The sequence below is a fragment of the Garra rufa genome, chromosome 8 (assembly GCF_049309525.1).
Source record: "Garra rufa chromosome 8, GarRuf1.0, whole genome shotgun sequence".
Taxonomy (NCBI): Eukaryota; Metazoa; Chordata; class Actinopteri; order Cypriniformes; family Cyprinidae; genus Garra; species Garra rufa.
In genome coordinates this window covers 40,824,311-40,845,506 of record NC_133368.1, presented here as the reverse complement: position 1 = coordinate 40,845,506, position 21,196 = coordinate 40,824,311, and the positions used below count along the sequence as shown (strand labels likewise).

Here is a 21,196-nt window from a genome sequence, read left to right as displayed (position 1 = left end):
TTAGGACAGTACACTTAAAATTGTACTTAAAATTGTAATGCATTTGATGAAATGACACATCTACATATTTAGAGCTGTCTTATCTGACTGTGATGTTTGTTCAGTGCAAACGTATGTATAGTGGCTTTGATCGTGACCACCAAGGCCATACCGACAGAACACGTTTCCTTTTCCCACAGTCTCAAAATTAACCACCTACTCCGAAACGCACCGTGCTTTTAACACTTCACATGTGACTGCTTGACTGCTTGTCGTTATTTACTGCATTGTTTTTTGTTGATGCCTCAAGCAAAAGTGCTTTTTCCAGTGACAGCTGAAGTACAAAAACAGTTTGATCCGGCCCTTTGCTGTAAATAAACAGCATTGCACTAATTTGTAGGTAGTGTGAACAACATTTGACTTGAGTTGAGGGACTTTATTCACGATTAATTGGAGCCTAAACAGTAAAGTATTAATAAATTGCTGTGAAAGATGTGTCTGATCTGACTAATTTCAGATTTTAGACTGCTACTGCTGTCATGCTTCTCTTGAAAATATCCTTATCACTGTGTCTTTCTTAGGGTAAATTGCAAGAGGCAGACTTTGAGTTAGTCGGGAGTGACTCCTACGCAGCACGATTTGGAGAAACCATCGTGAACCTTGGCGATATTGATGATGACGGATATCCAGGTACATGTCGATGTTTATGTGTATAAGCCTTTTCAGTTGTTTACATTTCTCAGTCTGAATTGCTTTTTGACTAGACAAGTGTAGTCTGTATTTTAAAAATGCTAGGGTTTATGTTTTCCTCTAACAAGGTTTATTGGTAAACCTCAATGTTTCACTTCCTCAATTTGTTTCTTCTTTACATTTCAAAGGCTGTCTTCTATCATTAAAACACCATTTTCACATTAGAGTGGTTTCATGGCTAGATATTGGTTAATCTCTGAATCAGATTTAGAGATGGTCTTGTTATTTGTTGGTGGTTTGGTTTACAGACAAAGGATGGTTAGAAAGAACAATCCCACAGTTACCATAAAGGACCACAGTAAAACTGCTCTTGAAAGAGTGAAACACACCCGCTCACACATACTTAAAAGTACACGTTATTGTCACAGTGTCACATTGCTACTGACTAGTGCAAGTGCATCAGCATAAATTATTTGTTTTCAAACCAAAATTATTATATAAATAATGTTTTCATGATTTGCATTTGCTGTTATAAAACCTACATAAAACTGTTGCCTACACTACCAGTCAAATTATTTTTTAAAGAAATCTCTTTTGCTCACCAAGCCTGAATTTATTTGATCCAAAGTACAGCAAAAACAGTTAAATTTTGAAATATTTTTACCATTTAAAATAACAATTTATCTATTTGAATATATTTTAGAATGTAATTTATTCCAGTGATGAAAGTTAAATTATAAAGAAGTTATAGAAATGAATACTTTTATTTAGCAAGGATGCTTTAAATTGATCAAAAGTTATGATAAATACATTTATAATGCTACAAAAGATTTCTATTTTAGATAAATGCTGTTCTTCTGAACTTTCTATTTATCAATGAAAAATTCTATTAGGCTCAACATAATAATAATTAATAATAATAATGTTTTTAGAGCAGCAAAGCAAAATATTTGAATGTTTTCTGAAGGATCATGTGACTGGAGTATTGATGCTAAAAATTCAGCTTTGAAATAAATTGGATTTTAAAATATATTCAAATAGTAAATGGTTATTTTAAATGGTACATAGAACATTATTAAAAACTGTTTACTGTTTTTGCTGTATTTAGATAGGCTTGGTGAGCAAAAGCAAAATTCTTAAAAAAAAAAAAAACATTTAAAACGTTTGACCGGTAGTGTACATCCTTACAATGTGATATTCTGATAAACCTGATGTGTCAACTTTATGGAAATCATATTTTTGCATCAAAACCTAAAAATATCTAGCTAGCACACAGTTGATTTTTAATTATATTCAACTTTTTTTTTATCAGTTCTTGTCAGTATTGCATGCAATTTATGTGTATTTGTAATGGTTTCTCTAAAATGAATGCTTTCACTGAGCTTTTTTATGCCTTTTTATGAATAAAATATAATATATGCAATGCTACTGTTTTACCAAAATAATAAAATAATAGAATAATAAATAATAAAGTTTGGGGTAGTAATTTGTTTTTAAAGAAATTAATATTTGTACTAATCAAGAATGCATTAAATTGATCAAAAGTGACAGTAAAGACATTCAAATTATTTCAAGTGCCATCTTTATTCATTTTCTGTTCACCAAACCAGCATATAACAATTATTTGTAAAGCATTGTGTGACACTAAAGACTGGAGTAATGATTATACAAATTCATCTTTGTCATCACAGAAATACATACATATAATTCTATTAAAATATTTTTATTCTATTTTTTATCCAGTAAATGCAGCATTGGTGAGATTTAAAAATCCTACCAACCTCAAAATGTTGTTTAATTAGACTGTACACTAGGTTTTGTAACAAAGCTAACGCAACAATGCCTGTGTTTCAGATGTGGCCATTGGAGCCCCTCAGGAGGACGATCTGCTTGGTGCTATATATATCTACAATGGGAGGCGAAGTGGTATTGCACGGAGTTTCTCTCAAGTACGTTCTCCAGCTGCTGTTTATGCTGATATTATGGGCAGGGAAGAATGAAACGGAGGCGGGAAAGGTCAGACCTGAGCTGTCCTCCCCATCCTGTGCTAACTGCCCTATTGTTTTGAGTCTTTCTTGTTCTCTCGTCCACACTGGAGTACTAAGAGGAAAGCAGTTCAGTCTAATTGCTGTCATTTCCTGAAATATCCACGTGTAGTTTTATGCAGGACTAGACAAATCCAAGTCATGAGAGTCCAGTTTAAAAAACAAATGTTTAGGAAGAACTTCATATAATTATATTAACTCCAGGCCAAAATGATTACATACAGGATGTTTTTAGTGATTAGCAACAGCTTGTGCGGCCTTGTAACAGTACTGTGGTTTTCCCATGTACAGTAGCACAAACTAATCAAATATGTACCTTGAATGTACTGTCATTTTGGATGAAGGTGTATACAACGTGAAAGTAAGTTGTAATATGCAACAATCTGGGCATTATTGCAAAATAAACAGTGGCTGACCAATCACAATCAAGTATTCCAGAAAACAAGGGCATCTAAATTAACCAAAAACAATATTAACATTGCTCATTTGACCAATCTTTTCTTTTATATACTTCTATATCTTTACTAGTTTTGTAAATCTCCATTATGGACTTCACAAATCCTGTTTAATGATTATATTCACTTGAAATAGATGTAAAAATGTCCATAAATAAGATAATTTGCATGTCTCTTGGAGTACAGTACAACTTTAATATGTCAAATTCTGAATCTTAATATCTTCTGAATGCGGTCTTTGTGCTTTCTTCAATGCAGAGAATAACGGGCTCTTTGTCGGGCAACAACTTCAGGATGTTTGGCCAGTCAGTGTCTGGAGGAGTTGATATTGATAGCAACAATTACCCAGGTAATGCCAGGGCTCTAGAGTGCGACCAAATATTCCTGTACGTGTGTGTACGTTTGAAAATGCATGTGATGCAGTCAGGCTGTCTCTTCATGGTCAAGCTTTCACAATGCCTCCTCCGCAAAAACACGGACTGGATCGCGGACTCCATTCATAAAAACCGAATTTACTATGGCGCGGAATGCCACGTAATCCGTCGATTTTTGGATTGATAAATCAAAAGTTGGTCTGTCACTTAATTCAAATCGCCATATGGACTAGTGTCTGTGGAAACTGAAAGGCAAAAAAGACCGTTTAATATGAATCCTGCATGTTCCGTTTGCCTCTATGTATTAATGGTGGAGACGTGTATTTTTTTTACTACACGCGTAGGCTACTGAAGCACGCGTGACGCTCCCGCTAATTTTTGGCATTTGCATCTCACATGAACAGATAAACTCATCTCCAAAGCTGCTATGCTGTGAGTGTCACTTTTACTGTTTCATTTGAGAAAGCATCATATCATACTGTACACACAAACTTCACGGCAACCTGTCAAAATAAAAGTACGGTTTAACATGAAACAGAACAATATTAGTCCTGTATTACTTTTGTACAGTATAATGTAGGTGTTTATATATTCCTATTCATAAATCATATATATGTTTGCCAAAAGTTCTAAAAAGGTTTATTTTTCATTTGATTAAAAATAAATAAATGTTTATGCTTTCATTTGATTATGAGACAAATTAAAACAAGAATTTCAAAAAAAAAAAAAAAAAGATTGTAGAGCCCTATTGTTCAAAATGTTAAAATAGAAAGTTTTGGACTTATTTTTTCACTGAAATGTTTTCGTTATTACACAAAGTAGGGTAAAGTACCGGGGAAAAAATATGCCCCCCCCCCCCCCCCCCAAAAAAAGCTGGAAACCTAGGGGGAACACTGATTCTTATGAAGAAAAATGGCTTGAACGTAAACCCGACGTACAGCAATGATGTCGCGTGCGCCCAATTTATAGGAGTTATCGCATCAAGCCATGAGGGTTTCAGTTTGAAGCCCTTAAAACACTTAATTTAGATTTTCTTTTTAGTTAATTATCTTAAAAATTTTTAAGTTTAAATTTCAGCTCAGTAAAGCACTTTAAGCACCAACACTTTTTCAATAAGTTGCCTTTCTTGTAGAATTGTGCTTCAAATAAAGAACTTTATATTGACCAGATTGTTAGTTAATCATTTACAAGTCAATATTGCCTATATGGACAGCGATTAAAAAAAAAAAAAAAAAAAAAAAAAAAGTGAACTTGTAAAACTGCGGTGTTAAATGTGATGCGGTTGAAAATTTGGGTGCACCTAACTTTTGTGCTGGTGCACCTAAGAAAAAAAGTTAGGCGCACCAGTGCAACCAGTGCAAAAAGTTAGTCTAGAGCCCTGAATGCTTTTAGCACAAAAACATGAATAGGATATATTTCCCCTGTAAACAGGAAGCATGCCCAAACTACACTACCTTTACAAGTTTGGGGTCTGTACGATTGTTTTCAAGAAATTAATACTTTAATAATAAGAATTAATATTATATATAACTCTTTTAAACATTAGGCATATTAGACTGATTTTTGAATAGAGTAATGAATGTTGAAAATTCAGTTTTTGCATCACATGAATAAATTACATTTTACAATATATTCAATTAAAAACAGTTATATAAATTGTAATAATATTTCACAATATTACAGTTTTTACTGTGTTTTATTAAATAAATGCAGCCAGCCTTGATGAGCATAAGAGATTTCTTAAAAAAAAAACATTTAAAAAATCTGTCCTAAGGCTTTTGAATGGTAGTGTACTTGTTTGTTGTTTGCTATTTATGACAGGAAATATGGTGAATTAGACGTCATATAAGTTATTAGTGTCTAAAAAAGAGTGGTGTTAATGCTTTGAAGTATAGTTGCTATGTACTTTGCACACGATTTGCTTTTATTGTAAATGTGGTCAGCACTCCCTGACTTTTTGGAAGTGAATTCACTTGTCAGATGTATTTGCTACTTCCGTAAACAGCCAAAGTTTGCATGCACCAATGAAGAGCAGTGACTGCATTTAGCTAGTGCAGTATATGGCCATTTTATAACACCTCTTTAGAGGAAATAACATGGTGTGTTTTTAGATCAGCGTATGCTGTGGGTGTCAGCTGTGATGTGCTTTCTGAATATGTATCACAAGTCTGTCCACCTTTTTATTCCTGTAAGAGCGGGTGCGGCCATTTGTAAAATTCACAGGTCTGGCTTCCGGGCTCATCTTCATCTACATGTTTTTAGCTGTACAAAACAGCTAATTTTGTTGCTTGATATTGCAAATTGGTATGTCTATTATCTTAATTATGTAGGTTTGCAAACAGTTTTACTGCTTTCTGCATGTGGTTCTTCTTCTCACCCATAGGCTTACTTCCATGTTAAAAGAAATTGGATAAGAGAGACAAAATCAAGCTGACGCAATCATATGATTCTTTTTTTTTTTCTGATGTGTCAGAACATCTTGTTCTCAGATTCTATTTCCTGTCTTAAAATAGTAAACTTTTTGAAGGCAGAAAAATATGCACAGTAGCAGAACAGACCACATACTGTTTTGAAAGAAAGTAGTAGTACTGTATGTACAGTTGAGGTCAAATGTTTACATACACCTTACAGAATCTGCAAAATGTTAATTATTTACCAAAATAAGAGGGATATTATTTTTTATTCAATACTGACTTGAATAAGATATTTTACATAAAACAACATTTACATATAGTCTACAAGAGAAAATAATAGTTGAATTTATCATAATGACCCCCTTGCAAAAGTTTACATACACTTGAAAAAAAAAACAAAGAATTTGAGGGACCTGAAGGATTTTTCTGAGGAACAATGGGGCAGTTTAACTGTTCAGGACAAACAAGGAACTCAATAAACTATCACTAAACAAAAAAACACAGCTGTGGATCATTCAGGCAACAACACAATATTAAGAATTAAGTGTATGTAAACTTTTGAACAGGATCATTTTTATACATTCAGCTATTATTTTCGCTTGTGGACTATATGTAAACCCCTTTTATGTGAAATATCTTATTCAGGTCAGATAAATACTTAACATTTTCCAGATTCTGCAAGGTGTATGTAAACCTTTGACCTCAACTGTATACTGTATGATATGCAGATTTTCTGTATGAATGAAATGCCATGATTACATACTTTTTCTCAAGTGTGTAGTATGCAGCAGAGTGTGTGGAATACCCTATCCCACAATACAAGTGCTCAACTTGAGCTTTCATTCATTATGAAGAACAAACTCCAACCTACTTCTTAGGTCACTATTTCATTTAAGTGCCAAAAGTCAAGATATAATTTTTTTTTCATTAAATTATGCAAAACCTCATTTATTTATAACTAGAAGCCACTCCCTAAGTTAAATGTATTATGACAATTGTGTTCAGTGATTCAGTCCTTGTTTGTAAAAAAATTTTTTTGTAGTTTTAAGTGTATCATTGCACTGGTGAGTTATTAAAAATGTGTCAAAGAATACCTAAGGCAAATATGGTTAATGGGAACTTTATGTTCTTACACAGATGTTGCAGTGGGAGCTTTCCTGTCAGATTCAGCTGTGGTGTTCAGGTAAAAACAGCAGATCAATTATTCACACACATTTGCTTTGACGATTTAAGATTTGCTATTGTCTATAGGTATTTGCTCCTGCATATCTGAGTTTCAATTTATTCTCCAACTCTTAAAGTTTATTTAAGCTAATTTAATAATATTTTCAGTTTCCAATAAGACTATAGAACTCCATTTAGCACGATGTTCATCCAAAAATGAAAATTGTCATTAATTAATAGCAAATTGACAATATGTAATGACAAATTCTCCAGATAGCCCTGGCTCCTGTTATTTTTTTGACCTGACGACTAACCCAATAACTCTGGTTGTTTCAGGACACGTCCAGTGGTGAAGGTGGATGCTGTGATGTTGTTACCTGAGAGTTTAAACCGGTCCATAGCCCAGTGCACTGAAAACGGACTTCCTGCCGTATGTGTCAATGTTAAGGTGTGCTTTAGAGTCGGAGGAAAACAAATCCCAGGAAACATAGGTAAGACAGTAATACCCATCCGATTTAATCCAATGTTAAAAAGTGATTTGAAAACTGTACTTTTGACTTAAAATTCCCTCCAAATTCATAATATTTGTGCAATAAAAACCTACACAGGGCTCTACGCTTACTTTTCATTTTAGGAGCACTTGTGCTATTCAAAAAATCTGTTATAAAATTTGTCTTCCCATTACAAGGCGATGTTTGTCTGCTTAAAATGATTTACATTTTAATTTTGTTTTTACCTTTGTGATGGCATTTTTGGCAACTTTATTAAAAATGTCATCTTTTATGTCAAATTAAAAAAAAAAATATTTGTAAAGCTTTTTAAAATTTCTAATTAAAACTACAGAATAACAAAAGAACAAGTAGAAAAAGAATAAGTTACCAAACAAAAGAAATCGGTATTAACAAAATTTATTTGTTGTACAGAGGTGGCACAGAAGAACAAAAGTGGCTTGTAGGTGTATTTTCATGTTTAATGAGGCTCAGAGGTGGCATGAGTGCAAACAAATTCATAAATTCATGTTGAGATTAATGTTTTAAATTTAATATTTCTTTATTAAAAATGTTATATGGTTTGAATAACTTTTTTTGAATAAATTTTTAAAGATACTAAAGATAAAGATAAAACTAAATCTGCAGGTAGGTCGCGACAAGTCACTGATTTAATTACTGAATCATATTCATTTGATTCGTTCGAACGGCTGATTCATTCCTGAATAAAGCACGTGACTGTGTCTATTTTGACTCACTATATTAGTTTAAAAATGCAGGTTCATGCATAAACGAAACAACGCTGTGTTTAAATGGATATGCGCAATGGCTCAGTTGTGACTTGTTTCAAAATCAAGCAACAGTGTTATAGTCAGACAAAGTAAGTCACTTAATATTAACTTCTTTTCTATTTAACGGTTGTATTAAATCAATATCTCATTTACAAACTCCCTTAAAATATTTAAAAGCTGTCACTCATCTTAATTCATCGTGATCTCCCAGAGTTCCATTATAATCAACGAAGCTCTCTACACTGCACAATGAATCTCTTATTTACACTCTTTCTACACTTTCTACACTCTTTCCTTTTTTATAAAAGGATTCGTGAGATATGTCCGTGATACATTACTCAACATTGCAAAAACACGTAGAAATCGTTGAAGCTCCCCTCAGCACAAACAGAAATATTCTGATCGGGTCAGTCGCACATGGTGCTCCTAAATATTTTTTCATAGTCACACGCAGTAGTTTTCCATCGCAAATGCAGATGTGAAGTGACCTCTAATTTTTGAGCTCCTCACACGTGCCGTTCATGTTGAGTACACAGCGTTCAAGGTTGAACGTTTGGGGCTTCAGCTCTTTGTTTACGAGAGGCTGTGTGTTGGCTCGTCTTATCAGCACGTGCTAACGGCACTGGCAGTTCGCTGTGTTTCAGACATCTTTCCCAGCTCTTTATCTCAGCACCACATCCCCTCTTTTGTTGTGGCGGTTAGAGGGTTCAGGGTGTGTGTCAAGGCCTGCCTTCACTGATAGATCGACACTCGCTGACCAAATAGTAAACAACAGAGCTGTGCTTGATGACAAATACTAAGAATCTTGAAACTGATATGAAATAGCGCCGGCAGAAATGTGCCACCCAGAGATTTTGCTATAGTGTTTATACCACAGTAGATTAATGCATATGTATATCTACCAGTTTACAGGACTGCTTCATGTGTTATTTAAAAGTGAGATAATAAAGAGCGGGATGTTCCAAACAAGAGTTAAACTGTTTCGTTTAGTTGTTTACAATCACACAGGAACATCATAACGGCTTTGACTGTAGCTCATCTAATCAGAAATCAGAATCAAACACTTTCCATTTTATATTATTAGTTGTACTGTTTGTGCCCTGATGCCACTTTATCATTTATTTGCAGTGTTGGGGAAAGTTACTTTTAAAAGTAATGCATTACAATATTGAGTTACTCTCTAAAAAAGTAACTAATTACGTTACTTTTTATGGAAAGTAATGCGTTACGTTACTTTTGCATTACTTTTGCATTACTTTTTAGATCTGACCCGGACTTGCTGGTTTGTTTTTAATACAAAAAGTTCTATTTTTGGCAAATGTAAAAGCCTTTTCACACCAAAAGCCTCAAGCTTAGAGAAAAGTAAATTCATGTCTGTACAGTAAAAAATGTCAACTCTTCAGCAATAAAAAAGGAAAACAAATGTTAGATTATCTTGAGTAATTTTTTCTTATTAGTATGGATAAATTGGATCATCGAAGGTCAGCAGCAAAGACATAAGTTAATAAAATGGGATTAAATACATAAAGGATATTTGTATTATTTAACATTTAATTGTTGCAGGTTTGCATTGAATTTTACTGTTTTTATTTGTTTTGAAGAATACTGTATCTGTTTTTTTTTCTAGTAAGTGAGATTATTTTCGTTTTCACATTTATTCTAGAACTAAAGTAACATCTTACTTACAATTTCTCTTAACATGGGAACAGGAGAGCTTTTAATCAATAAATGGGGGGGGGGGGGGGAGTACCTGGCTTTACTTATTTGAAAAAGTAACTCAGATATTTTCTTGTCAATTAAAAGGTAATGTGTTACTTGTAATGCGTTACCCCCAGCACTGTTTATTTGTATCAATAACCTTTTAAATAGCCTTCCTTAAATAGAAAATATTCAAATCAGATAAAGTACTTTTCATTTACAAAGCATTTAATTCACTTGATTATCCAAAACAGGTGTTATGACCAGTTTTTGTTGAATTTGCATGGAGCCTTTTTGTCTGCTAAATCTGTTGGATCTCAATGCTCAAATGTAATTATAAATGCAATTAATAATTTTTGTACGTATAATCTGAGCAAGCTGTTATATTTAGATTTCTTCCCATTTTATGCATTTAAAAATGTATGCCATTTTAATTTAGTTTTGCATGGACAATCAGTTTTTCAGCATCTTACAACTCCCCTGCCATTCAATCATAAACTCCTAGTGTTTATCATGAGAATAAGATTATGAATTTTTCTTAAGATTTAACAGGTTGTCTTTGCCTAACTGTAACTTTGTCTCTAAATGCCATTCTGTTTCCTGTGCAGAGCTGAAGTACAACATAACAGCTGATGTTCACCACAAAGACGGCTTCCCTTCTCGATTTTATTTCAGTGGAAACAGCACATCCAATGTTACAACGGGCAGAGTAAAGGCCAAGCACGAGCGGCTCACTTGTGCCACCCACCAGGCCTTCATGAAGGTGCGAGACTCATGTTTATTACCTGCAATGGGGGATGTTACTTTTAACAGTCACATTATAGCTTAACTTCTAAACAAGTTACTGTACATTTTAGAGGTCGACCGATATTGGTTTTTACCGATACCGATAGCTAGGTTGGACCACACTGGCCGATACCGATTAATTAACCGATAGTTTTTGAAAATAGATACTGAACGGCAACTAAAATACTGCTCTGCTAGTTTTAAAAAAGTAATAAACCATACTTTTGTAAATTAATAAAAATATTAATTTTAATTATATATTTATCATTAAAGTTATTTCATAGTTCATTAATGTTAACAAAATAACACCCTAACAAGGAACAACACTTCTATTCTACAGCTTTCATCAATCTTAGTTGATGTTACAAAATGGGCTCATTGTAAAGTGTTATTTCATATTAACAGTAGGGGTGGGAATCTTTACATTTTAACAATATGTAAAATTGCAGTTTCTATTCTTTTTGTTTATATTTGGAAACTCTGTATGTTAGTACTGCCTTATTAAAATTAAGATTCAATTTAATTACGATTTTCAATAACAACTAAATATAACCATGCATCACATTCTCAGTTTTCAATATTACTGCACATGGCTACATTTTCATATACATTTTATACAATTTATTTTGAGCAAAATTTACTTTATTTTTTTTTATTATATAAGCAGGCTACTTTTAAACCAATTGCTTATTTAAAATAAGTGTTCTTTAAGTATCCAAAAGTTAACAGACAATAGTTATTTTTTCCTTTCGTTTGATTATTACTGATGAGATCATTGACAGTGGCTGCTTTAACAGGCTGCATTCAAACGAATGCACAGATCTATTTCGATATATCAGATGCCCTGCTCTGAAAACATAACTGACTGTGTGTACATCAGTTTCGTATAAAAGAAATGGCAAGTGCATTTAACCGTATCTGCAATCGAGCTTTTTAGGACGAACAAACACAAATTGCAAGTGAAAGTCTGTCAGTGCGCGAGTTTTGTGCATCTAATATACTGCATTACAAACGGCAGAAATGAAGGCACATGTAAAGTAAAAAACTGCGGGTGGAAGCACGCACTGTCAAGCAATGCACACGAGTCTCAAAGTGCAAATTCTGTGCAATGAAGCCAGCCGCGTTTCAGGCGCTCACGCGTGCCACATGCGGGGAAAAACACAAGCTCCTTAAAGAGAGGGTTGCGATGCATTGGATGCAGCGCTGCGTTGCGCGGACAACTCGCAGGTATCTAACACACACAGGATGCGTCGTGTAGTTCAAGCAGAAATCTAAAACAGTTTATTTAATCACCAAATGGGCAAATGTTTACTTCAAGAATGATCAAAAAAGCGGCAAAGATTAGTTTAAACAACAGATCAAACGGAAAGAGAAAGTACGATCTATATTGTTGTAGCCATTTAAGAAAATGTGTTATCTGTTTTACATTTATGTTTAAATATTATTTGTTTGTGTTTTGTTTCAGTTTAATCTGTTAATTACGAAAGAAGTGTGTGTAATTTGTAAATGTCATAAAGGACGTGGTATGAATTGGACGGCAATACGCCGGGAGAATTGGAGAGGGTCAGACACAATTGTTGACCACTTCCACCTTTTTATTTGTGGAAAATCCCTTTTTAAACGAATTTCGTTTTGTATAATTTTTATCTTAATTTTGAATACATATTTTTGTTGATCAGTTATTAAAATCAAGTAAGAACAAGGAAAATTGCATTGTGAAATAAAGTGCGTAACAAGATGCAAACCTACCATGCTTCCGCGGCCTGAAGAAAAGGCTAAAACATAAATTATAGCTCTATATGAAGCATACAGACTTTATTAGAGCTACAGAAATACGAATTTATCACTTAAATGCACAATCTTCCAGCAGGGTCAAGCTTTTATAAACATTAACAACAATTTGGGACAGATATGTAATGTAAAACTGTGAATGGCGCGCTGTGGCGCAGCAGGATTCTGTAGGCTGAATGAACACGGTTTGCTTTCTCACATCAAGTCTTTAAATCTGCAATTTTGCTGGCTACGAATATGACCAACTGGATATAAATCAATGCAAATATATGGTAACAATCCTGACATTTAACATTGGTGTCTGACTCTCGTACTCTATGACAGCGGAGCGGAGCGTGAGCTGCTTCAGCAAAGAACGCAATCCGGAAAAACTATCGGCATGGATTTTTGCCGATAACCGATAGTTCAGCCAATCAACTATCGGTGCCGATTAATCGGCAAAACCCATACATCGGTCGACCTCTAGTACATTTAATGGAAAAGGTGCATTTAATTTCTTTATTTCACTTTTTTGAGGTAGTTCTTTTTTGTCATCTAAAAGCTTTCACACTGAGTGCAATGCGAAAAAGTGAGGTGAATCGGTGGTGAACAGTGGTTTCACACAGAGCGTAAAACAATTGATTAACACAAAGGACGAAAAAATTTGCCTTTTCTTTTTTTTGTGAATAGCCCTATAGGCAACCTCTGTTTCGATTAAAAAGCGACATTGCTTATATATTTTATTTATTAACATAGATGATCTCTACATTTTAGAAACTTACATACAATGTTGGGGAAAGTTACTTTTAGAAGTAATCCAATACTTTACTCAGTTACTTTTTATGGAAAGCAGTACTTTTGCGTCACTTTTTGTCACCCGGGATGGGCTTGCTTATTTGTTTTTAATGACAAAACCCCCGAAAGTTATATTTTTGGCAGCTGTAAGGGACCTGACACAAAAGTAAAATGAATAAGCTAAAGCAAAGTAACTTTAATTGTAATTTTTTTCAAAGAATGGCATTGCTTTACTAGTTACTTGAAGTAATCTGATTATGTAACTTGCAGGGCCAAAAAAAATTAAAACAGTATTTTTTTTTTTCATAAGAGTCAATCTCGATAATTATCATGATAAATGTGACCCTGGATCACAAAATCTGTCTAAAGTAGCACGGTATATTTGTAGCAGTAGCCAAAAATACATTGTATGGGTCAAAATTATTGATTTTTCTACAAAATTCTAGATTCACTTCTATATTTTTAAAATAGCTGTGTCTCGGCCAAACAAATCATACAGCAATGGAAAGCTTATTTATTCAGATGTATAAATCTCAATATCAAAAAATTGACTCTTATGACTGGTTTTGTGGTCCTGGGTTACAAATGTCCATGTTTTATTTATTTCGGTTTTGAAGACAGACTTTGCTCCAGAGTGAAAGTTGTATGATCCAGATGGTTAATTCTGGTTATAAAATACTCTTTATGGTAAGAACAAGACAAACCATTCACATTCGTGAATTCTTTACACTTTTCCAGTCATTTCTTTCTTAACAAAGCAAATATCTTAATAGAAAAAAAATATTTTTTTAGTTCTGCATTTTCTAACAAGTAATGCTGTTTTAAAGAAACGGGTTTGTGTTGCCTGATAATATTAATAATAATAATATTCTTTTTTTTTTCTTAGAAATACACATTACATAGTAGCTTGAGTTAGGATGCAGATTTATAAATTTATAAACATAAATCATCAAAATCAGTAATATCTAACAATTGTAGCAACTGAATTTTTCTATGGTAAAATCAAATTTTTCTCACTGAGTTTTTTTTAATTAACCAATGGTCTTTTATAGTAGCGTACATTTACCCAAATTAAAAAACAAATATAGCACCTCAATACCATGGTAAAATTATAATGTGGTTTCTAGGTATTTGTATGGAAAACAGTAGTCTAAATACATTTGATATAAATGCATAAACACTATAGCTTAATCACAAAAATAGCTATAAAGTTCTGTGTAAATGCATAGCAAGCAGTGCTGTCAGAATCTAGAACGACAAAAATAAAAACCTGATATAACAGTATTCCAGAGAATATTATTCAGTGAATTAACATTATCCAGTGAATTATTCACTCTTTATATTAAACAGCTTATAAACCTACATAAACTGTAGTTTAAAATGAAGTCCTGTTCTTTATTTATTTTCTCAGTTTGAAAACATTAGGCAATTATACATTTCTTTTGCTTGTTAGTGGTGCAGCTGATGCTTTTTATAAATAAAAGACTGCTAATTAAAAAAAAAAATTAAAATAAGATGACTGAAAGGAGACAAAATCAAAGTGAATTATGGAACTAATTTATAACAGTAAATAAATATCGGTTCTGAATATCGGAACCGAAAAAAAATCGATATCAGCTAATCACTAATAAACATTATATCGAACATTTATAGAACTCTTGTTATCGCTTAAACAATGAAAATTATATTGCGATAATTATTGATTTTGATTTATCGCCCAGCCCTATTTAATGTGTAGCCTCAGTCAACTTCAGTTGATAGTATGTCTTAGATTTTGAATCGCTTTACAGTAAATCACAGAAACCCCTTTCAACCTTTCAGTGTATGGTTGAAATTCATCTCAAAAGCCAGATGTGTCTTGACACTTTCTTTGATCGCTCCATATTGTTCATCACAGACTTAAACACTCTATGTAAAACTGCTGACTCAGACTCAAGCCTGTGGACTTCACAGCTGTGATTCGCCCACGTCACTCTGCTCTTCATGCTCGAGTTAATCAGCCTCTCTGAGAAGCCCAGGTGGTGTGACTCTCTCTCTAGGTTTCCAGCGTGACTCCACGCAGGAGGCCGGGATGATAAAGAGCCTCTTACAGATAGTTTGTTGGAGTCGATAGCAGGTTGTCGCTGCTGGCGAACAAGAGGAAGAGCCAGGCAGGATGGCGCGGGGGAGGGCGGTACAGAAAGAAACCTAGACAGTTGATAAAGTGCGGATAGATGGCTCCGTGAGTTTGAGTGAATGTTCCAGGTGTTTGGTGGGCCCCTCTGGACACCTCTCCCTCTGTCTATTCCTGTAATCAGGGCCATCTGATCCAGCTCATGTTTTACACAGTAATTAATGGAGGCCTGTGTATGGCTGCGCTGTTATTAATGGCCGCTGATGGAGACGATGGCCATAAACAAGTGTGATTATCTGTCAGAGGCAAACCCAAACAAGGTGGCTGCTATATTTGAGGTATTTTTAGAGCTTAATTAATGAGCAATAAGAGTAACGAATGGAGCATGAAGCAGATGTGGCGGACACCTTGTGTTTTAGAAAGGTGACGGAGGAGCTTGTTATATTTTGTCGTATTTACTATCGAAACAGGAAATTTGATGTGGGTGTATCGAATATTGTGTTCCTTTTTCTTAAAAATAGCCAATAGTCTTGTTTATGTCAGTTGCTACTTGCTAATACGCAGGTGATATTGGTGAGAGAGATGTTGTCATTATAAAGTGAATTTGATTGGACTGAAATTTTGAAACATTACCAGTTCAAAGTTTGGGGTCTATAAGATTTTTTTAATTTTTTGAGTATTGCTCACCAAGGCTGCTTTTATTTGATCAAAAATACAGCAAGACAGTATTTTTGTGAGATATTTTTACAATTTAAATAGTTAATGTTACATCCCCCTTTTTAAAACCTGCAAAAATTTAGAGGGATCATACAAAATGCATGTTATTTTTTTATTTAGTTCTGACCTGAATAAGATATTTCACATAAAAGATGTTTACATATAGTCCACAAGAGAAAATAATAGTTGAAATTATAAAAATTACCCCGTTCAAAAGTTTACATCCTCTTGATTCTTAATTCTGTGTTATCTAAATAATCCACATCTTTTTTTTTTTTTTTTTTTTTTGTGATAGTTTTTTACAAGTCCATTGTTTGTCCTGAACAGTTAAACTCCCTGCTTCAGGTCCCACAAATTCTTTGGTTTTTCAGCATTTTTGTCTATTCGAACTATTTTGAGATCTATATTTTCACACTGAGGACAACTGAGGGACTCATATCCAACTATTACAGAAGGTTCAAATGCTCACTGATGCTCCAGAAGGAAAAAAGATGCATTAAGAGCCAGGGAGCCAGAACTTTTGAACAGAATGAAGATGTGTACATTTTTCTGATTTTGCCTAAATAGTATATATTTTTCATTTAGTACTGACCTTCAGAGGCTAAGATTTTTACATGTTTCCCAGAAGACAAAATAAGTTAAATTTAACCTGATATTCAAATTTAAAAAGTTTTCACCTCCAGCTCTTAATGCATGTTTTTTCCTTCTGTAGCATCAGTGAGTTTTTGAACCTTCTGTAATAGTTGCATATGAGTCCCTCAACTGTCTTCCGTGTGAAAAGATGAAATCATACAGTCATTGTTGGAAAGGGTTAAAATACACAAAAATGCTGGAAAACCAAAGATTTTTCTGAAGAACAGCGGGCAGTTTAACTGTTCAGGACAAACAAGGGACTCTTAAAAACTATCACTAAACAAAAAAACACAGCTGTGGATCATTCAGGTAACAACACAGTATTAAAAAACGGGGTCATTTTATAAATTAAACTTTTTTTCTTTCTTTTGTGGAATATATTTAAACATATTTTATGTGAAGTATCTTATTCAAGCCAGTACTAAATAAACAATAACATGCATTTTGTATGATCCCTCTTATTTTGGTAAAATAATTAACATTTTGCTGATTCTGAAAGGGGGTGTAAACTTTTGACCTCTGTATTTTAAAATGTAATTTATTCCTGTGATCATTACATAAAACAGTTGTGCTGCTTAATATTTTTTTGTGAAAACTGTTTTTTTAAGGGCTCTTTGGTGAATAGAAAGTTCAAGAGAACAGCATTTATTTGAAATATAAAGCTTTTGTAACATCATAAATGTCTTTTATCATTACTTTTGTTTCATTTAATGGATCGTTGCTGAATAAAACTATAAAACAAAAATTAAATCTTACTGACCCCAAACATTTGAACAGTAATGTATGTCTGTTAATGCAAGATGAATCGTCAGAGTTTGGTCCGTTTTTCCTAGAAAACAAAGAATATTTTCTTAGTATTCTTGTAGCATCATACAATTAAAGTTAAAGCACTGATGTCACATGGACTGTTTTAACAATGTCCTTACTACCTTTCTGGGTCTTGAACGTGTCAGTTGCGTTTCCCTCTATGCAGAGTGAAAAAGCTCTTGGATTTCATCAAAAATATCTTAATTTGTATTCCGAAGATGAACGAAGGTCTTATGGGTTTAGGTCAGTGTTGTTTTCGTCGATGACGAAATCATTTCGTTGACGCCACTTTTTTTCATGACGATAATGAGACGATGACGAGATAAAAATGACTCGTTGATGACTAAAACATGACGAGACGTGTGTGAGTTTTCGTTGATGAGACGAGAATAGACGAAAATGTTAGTGGGTGGTCCGTCAGACGTTTAAAATGCATGACATTTCTGCTTATTGTGCATGCCAATTAAAACTTAAAAAGTATCTGTCGCTATGGCAAGCCGTTTTAGCATTAAATACTCTTTGCTATACTAGTATGGCAAGCCATTTTAGCATTCCATCCTTGTTTGTCTTTTATGTTCTAAAACATTCCTCCATTATTGTAATTATTGGTGAAAATAGTCGATCCGGAAGCTCACATTGTGTTGAACTATAGATCTGCTATTTTCAGAACTTATAAGTGACACTACCCAACAGCAAAATACTTCCTGACCTACATTAATTTGTTAAAAGACTACTTTTTCCCCTTTTTTGACTAAAACTAGACTAAAACCTTTTTGACTTTTCGTCGACTAAAACTAGACTAAAACCTTTTTGACTTTTCGTCGACTAAAATTGGACTAAAACTATCACATATAGAAGTGACTAAAATTTGAAGACTAAGACAAAAGACTAAGACTAAGACTAAATCTAAGATGGTTGTCAAAAACCACACTGGTTTAGGTGAACTATTCCTATTATTTTCTGTGGTAATCCAGTTGCGTTTAACACCCCTCCACCCAAAACAAAAGGTGCTAAACAAGAAACCAATATTTCTAGTTCTTCTTTTGAGTGAAATGAACTTTAAGCTGAATGAAGGTGTGAAGAAAACGCCCAGTCTTTCTAAGGTTCATGTAAAGGCTGTTTTCACCACCCTGGTGAACCACAACCGTTTGCTCATAAAATGATTTACAGTTTCCTTAAAATATCTGGGTTGTACCCATGAAATCAGACGTGCCAGTGACACCAAAGATGCGTGTGTGCAAATTTGGACGACTGAATTCAGCGACCACATCCTGAGCAAAGGATACAAGTTCACAGCGTTGACTTTGAGTTTAGCCTTTGCTGCAGAAATTAGCGTCTCTCTGAGGTTGTTGTTGTGGCTGGAGTCCAGCTCATTTACACTGGCTGTGGAAAAGCCTTCCAAAACCCCGGTCACACATCTCCCCTGCAGCTAAATACAGGCCCGAGAGACCCCACAGGACAGCTCCCAACCACTGAGCCCCCAATTAGAGATGGCCATCACAGCTGACAGAGCAAACCTTACCTGCATTAATTATCTGAGGTTAGGAAAATTAAGATGGGAGGAATAGAAAAAAAAAGTAGTCAAACTCTATCACATACACTATGGTTCACAAGTATGGAGTCCCCGCATTTGTGCTGGTGAATATATTGTTAAAATGTTTAATTTCTCATGTGTGCAGAAAGACATCCGGGATATCTTCACACCCATTCATTTTGAGGTGAAGTATGAACTTGGAGAGCACCGTGTGCTACAGAGGGACTCAGAGGACTTGCCTCCTCTCAAACCCATTTTACAGCAGAAGGATGAAAAGGCCAACGTCGTAAAAAACAAGGTCAGTTTTTCTCCATCTTTGTTGTTGTGGTTCATTTCTGTGTCCATTTTATTAATCTTATTGTTGGTCACTATGGCCCGGTTTCACAGACAGGGCTTAGGCTAAGCCAGGATTAGGTCATAGTTCAATTAGGACAATTAAGTCATTTTTATAAACATGCTTGCAAAAAAACATTACTGGTGTGCATCTTAAGACAAAACAAAGGCACTGATTTATTTTAAGATCAAACAGTGCAATTGTATTTCCGTTGAAACAACTCAGACTTACATTTTAATCTAGAACTAGGCTTAAGCCTTGTCTGTGAAACCGGGGGAATGTGTCTTAATTTGAAATATTTCTCTTTCTGTAGACCATCTTTGCCAGATATTGTGCCTTTGAAAACTGCTCAACCAATCTGCAGGTTTCTGCTCATCTAGTATTACCACAGTAAGTCATCAACACATACATAACCTATGCTAACTTAGTGAATGTCTTGGAAATTTCAAGAAGATGAAATGAAGTTTTATGTTGCACCACAAAATCAAATGCAAAAAAGAAAATGCATAAAGAAAATTAAGCTGGTTTTAAGAGCACTTAGACCGTGCAGTCACATTATTTTCTTTGAAAAATGCACATTTCTTTCCCAAATCCTTTCTGTAATGCAAACAAATCTCATTCTGATTACTGTAAAATAATAGCTTGTTATTAAATATTATTTAAATTATATAAAATTACTATTGTACATATGCTGGAATTAATTTGTGCTCATTTTCATTACTGTATTTCAGTAAAACTAACATTTTTTTGCGTTACGGTGATGTCACAATATACGTAAAACCTAAAATTGCTTAATTTTTGCTATAAGAAAAATCTTTTTTTTTTTTCTTTCTTTTGATTTTTAGAGCCATATGAAATCCATTTTATTTTTTTCCAAATTCAACTTTTTCTGTTACATTTTTCTGGGTTCCGTCTTTTTCCGTTAATTTTTTTTCTAGACTCTGTTTTAATGGTTAATTTTAAAAATATTAATCATGTCTAATTAATTGAAATCATGAAACGTACACAATTTAAAAGCAATTTATTAATTAAGTGAAAAAAAAAATTAGGCCCTATAAATGTTTTATTTTTTTACCAAATTCTCTATTTTCCATTAATTTTCTGGGTTTCTTTTTAATGGTTTTATTACATTTTAGTAATCAAAAGCATCTTAAATTATTTGATTTTTAAAAAAATAATTTATTATTTTTGTATTTTTTTCAGAAATACTGTTGTGTGTTTACCTTTTTCTAATAAATAAATTCTGGTAAATTATTCCTTAAATTATGTATTAATAATAATTGTATTATTAGCTGTAGTACTGTTATTACATTCATTAATATATTACTGGCATAGTTTCTTCAAGCTAAACTGAACTTTTATTTTGACATGAAGACCTTTAAGTTTGTTTATATATGATATAACAGAAGTTTTTGCTCAAATGAAATGCTAAAATAGTCATGAAATGAATCTCAGAGCAGTTTTAGAGCAAAACCATGCATCTGTGCCATTTATTCACATTCATATTTAAATAGTATTTTTGTGGCTTAATATTCACAGACACTAGTCCATATCTTCTACATTTACGTGTTATACAGCAGTGTTGTTTTTGACAACCATCTTAGATTTA

At 33.6% G+C, this 21,196-nt stretch overlaps 1 protein-coding gene across 1 annotated transcript in view; it reads left to right on the top strand.

Annotated features, from left to right (window-relative positions):
• The window catches only part of itga4 (integrin alpha 4), a 42,193-nt gene that overhangs the window by 10,601 nt on the left and 10,396 nt on the right, over positions 1–21,196 (top strand). The window contains exons 10-17 of the mRNA XM_073845979.1: positions 561–669; positions 2,524–2,618; positions 3,428–3,518; positions 7,095–7,140; positions 7,458–7,612; positions 10,707–10,861; positions 19,399–19,551; positions 19,901–19,977. Coding sequence (XP_073702080.1) covers positions 561–669; positions 2,524–2,618; positions 3,428–3,518; positions 7,095–7,140; positions 7,458–7,612; positions 10,707–10,861; positions 19,399–19,551; positions 19,901–19,977 — 881 coding nt within the window. The remainder of the gene's footprint in view (positions 1–560; positions 670–2,523; positions 2,619–3,427; positions 3,519–7,094; positions 7,141–7,457; positions 7,613–10,706; positions 10,862–19,398; positions 19,552–19,900; positions 19,978–21,196) is intronic.